At 46.3% G+C, this 1,036-nt stretch overlaps 1 protein-coding gene across 1 annotated transcript in view; it reads right to left on the bottom strand.

Annotated features, from left to right (window-relative positions):
• Positions 1-785: 785 nt before the first annotated feature.
• The window catches only part of LOC104274196 (metabotropic glutamate receptor 4-like), a 16,759-nt gene continuing 16,508 nt past the window's right edge, over positions 786-1,036 (bottom strand). Inside the window, 1 exon segment of the mRNA XM_009869745.1 lies at positions 786-835. Coding sequence (XP_009868047.1) covers positions 786-835 — 50 coding nt within the window.

Below are 1,036 nucleotides of genomic sequence, written 5' to 3'. Positions count from 1 at the left end.
AATGATCATGCTCTACACAGTCATCGAATAAACATCCAGGCACTGAACTTTGTTATTTTTTTTGTGTGTTTTTGTTTTTTTGACTGGTCAGTACATAAAGCAGACATATTTCAATCCATATGGTCATCACATACATTAATTAACCACCTATAGAAATCAGCACTTTGAACACAGTCTAGGTTTTATTTGATTTTATTTTTGTCGTCTGTTTTTTTTATTTGATTTTTATGTATTTTTCCTTTTTGCAACATATAGAATTTGGTAGGATCCGGGAGAGTGAAGAGGGACGGAGGAAGACAGGAACAAAAGAAAACGGAGGATTAAGAAAAAAAAAAGAAAGAGAAAACAGAAGGTTCTGCACAACCACAAACAATCTCACAAATTCCATAAAAGGGAAAATGTTGGGTCCTTTTTTTATGATTTTTTTGCCAAATACTGAAAAAAAAAAAAACCCCAAAGACTTGCCAAAGTCCGTCACCTCTTCCCCACGCTACGTCCCCCCTGCTCAACTGCTCCTCTTCCTCCGTGGGGAGGCATGCATTGTCATGGTGGTCGGTGGTTTATTTTTATTGTTTATTTATTTTTTTTTTTTGCTGCTGCTGTAGATCACCATCTTCCCTGGGAGCTCTGCCCAGTTGGCTCCACCAAGAGCGTGTCCCCGCTGCTGTCACCTCCCCGTCCCGGCTCCCCCTCCAGCGTCCTGCGACGAGAGATGCGACTCCGCTCGCTCCCACCTCGTGGCATCCGCAGCCTCCTTCTGTGCCAGGCAGTCGCGATCGCTGGAGCTAAATCGCGTGGTTGCTATAGCTGACGTAGGTCTGTTTGGTAGCCAGTGCTGGAAAAGAGAGAGAAACCTCACATGTAGCATTCACGAAGTTCCCCCCTCCCTTCCTGGTTCCCATCTCGTCACCCTGACCCAACTGTCGTGCCAGATGTTGGCGGCGACGTGACATGGGGTTTTCTCATGGATCCCAGCGCTGGCACTCAGGATGGTTCCCTGTGAGGATACTGAGCCATGGCAGAGGGGCTGAGCCCC

This window comes from Apaloderma vittatum, unplaced genomic scaffold (genome assembly GCF_000703405.1).
Source record: "Apaloderma vittatum isolate BGI_N311 unplaced genomic scaffold, ASM70340v1 scaffold24535, whole genome shotgun sequence".
NCBI lineage: Eukaryota > Metazoa > Chordata > Aves > Trogoniformes > Trogonidae > Apaloderma > Apaloderma vittatum.
Note: the sequence above shows the minus strand (reverse complement) of the source record. Positions and strands in the feature narration are given on the sequence as shown.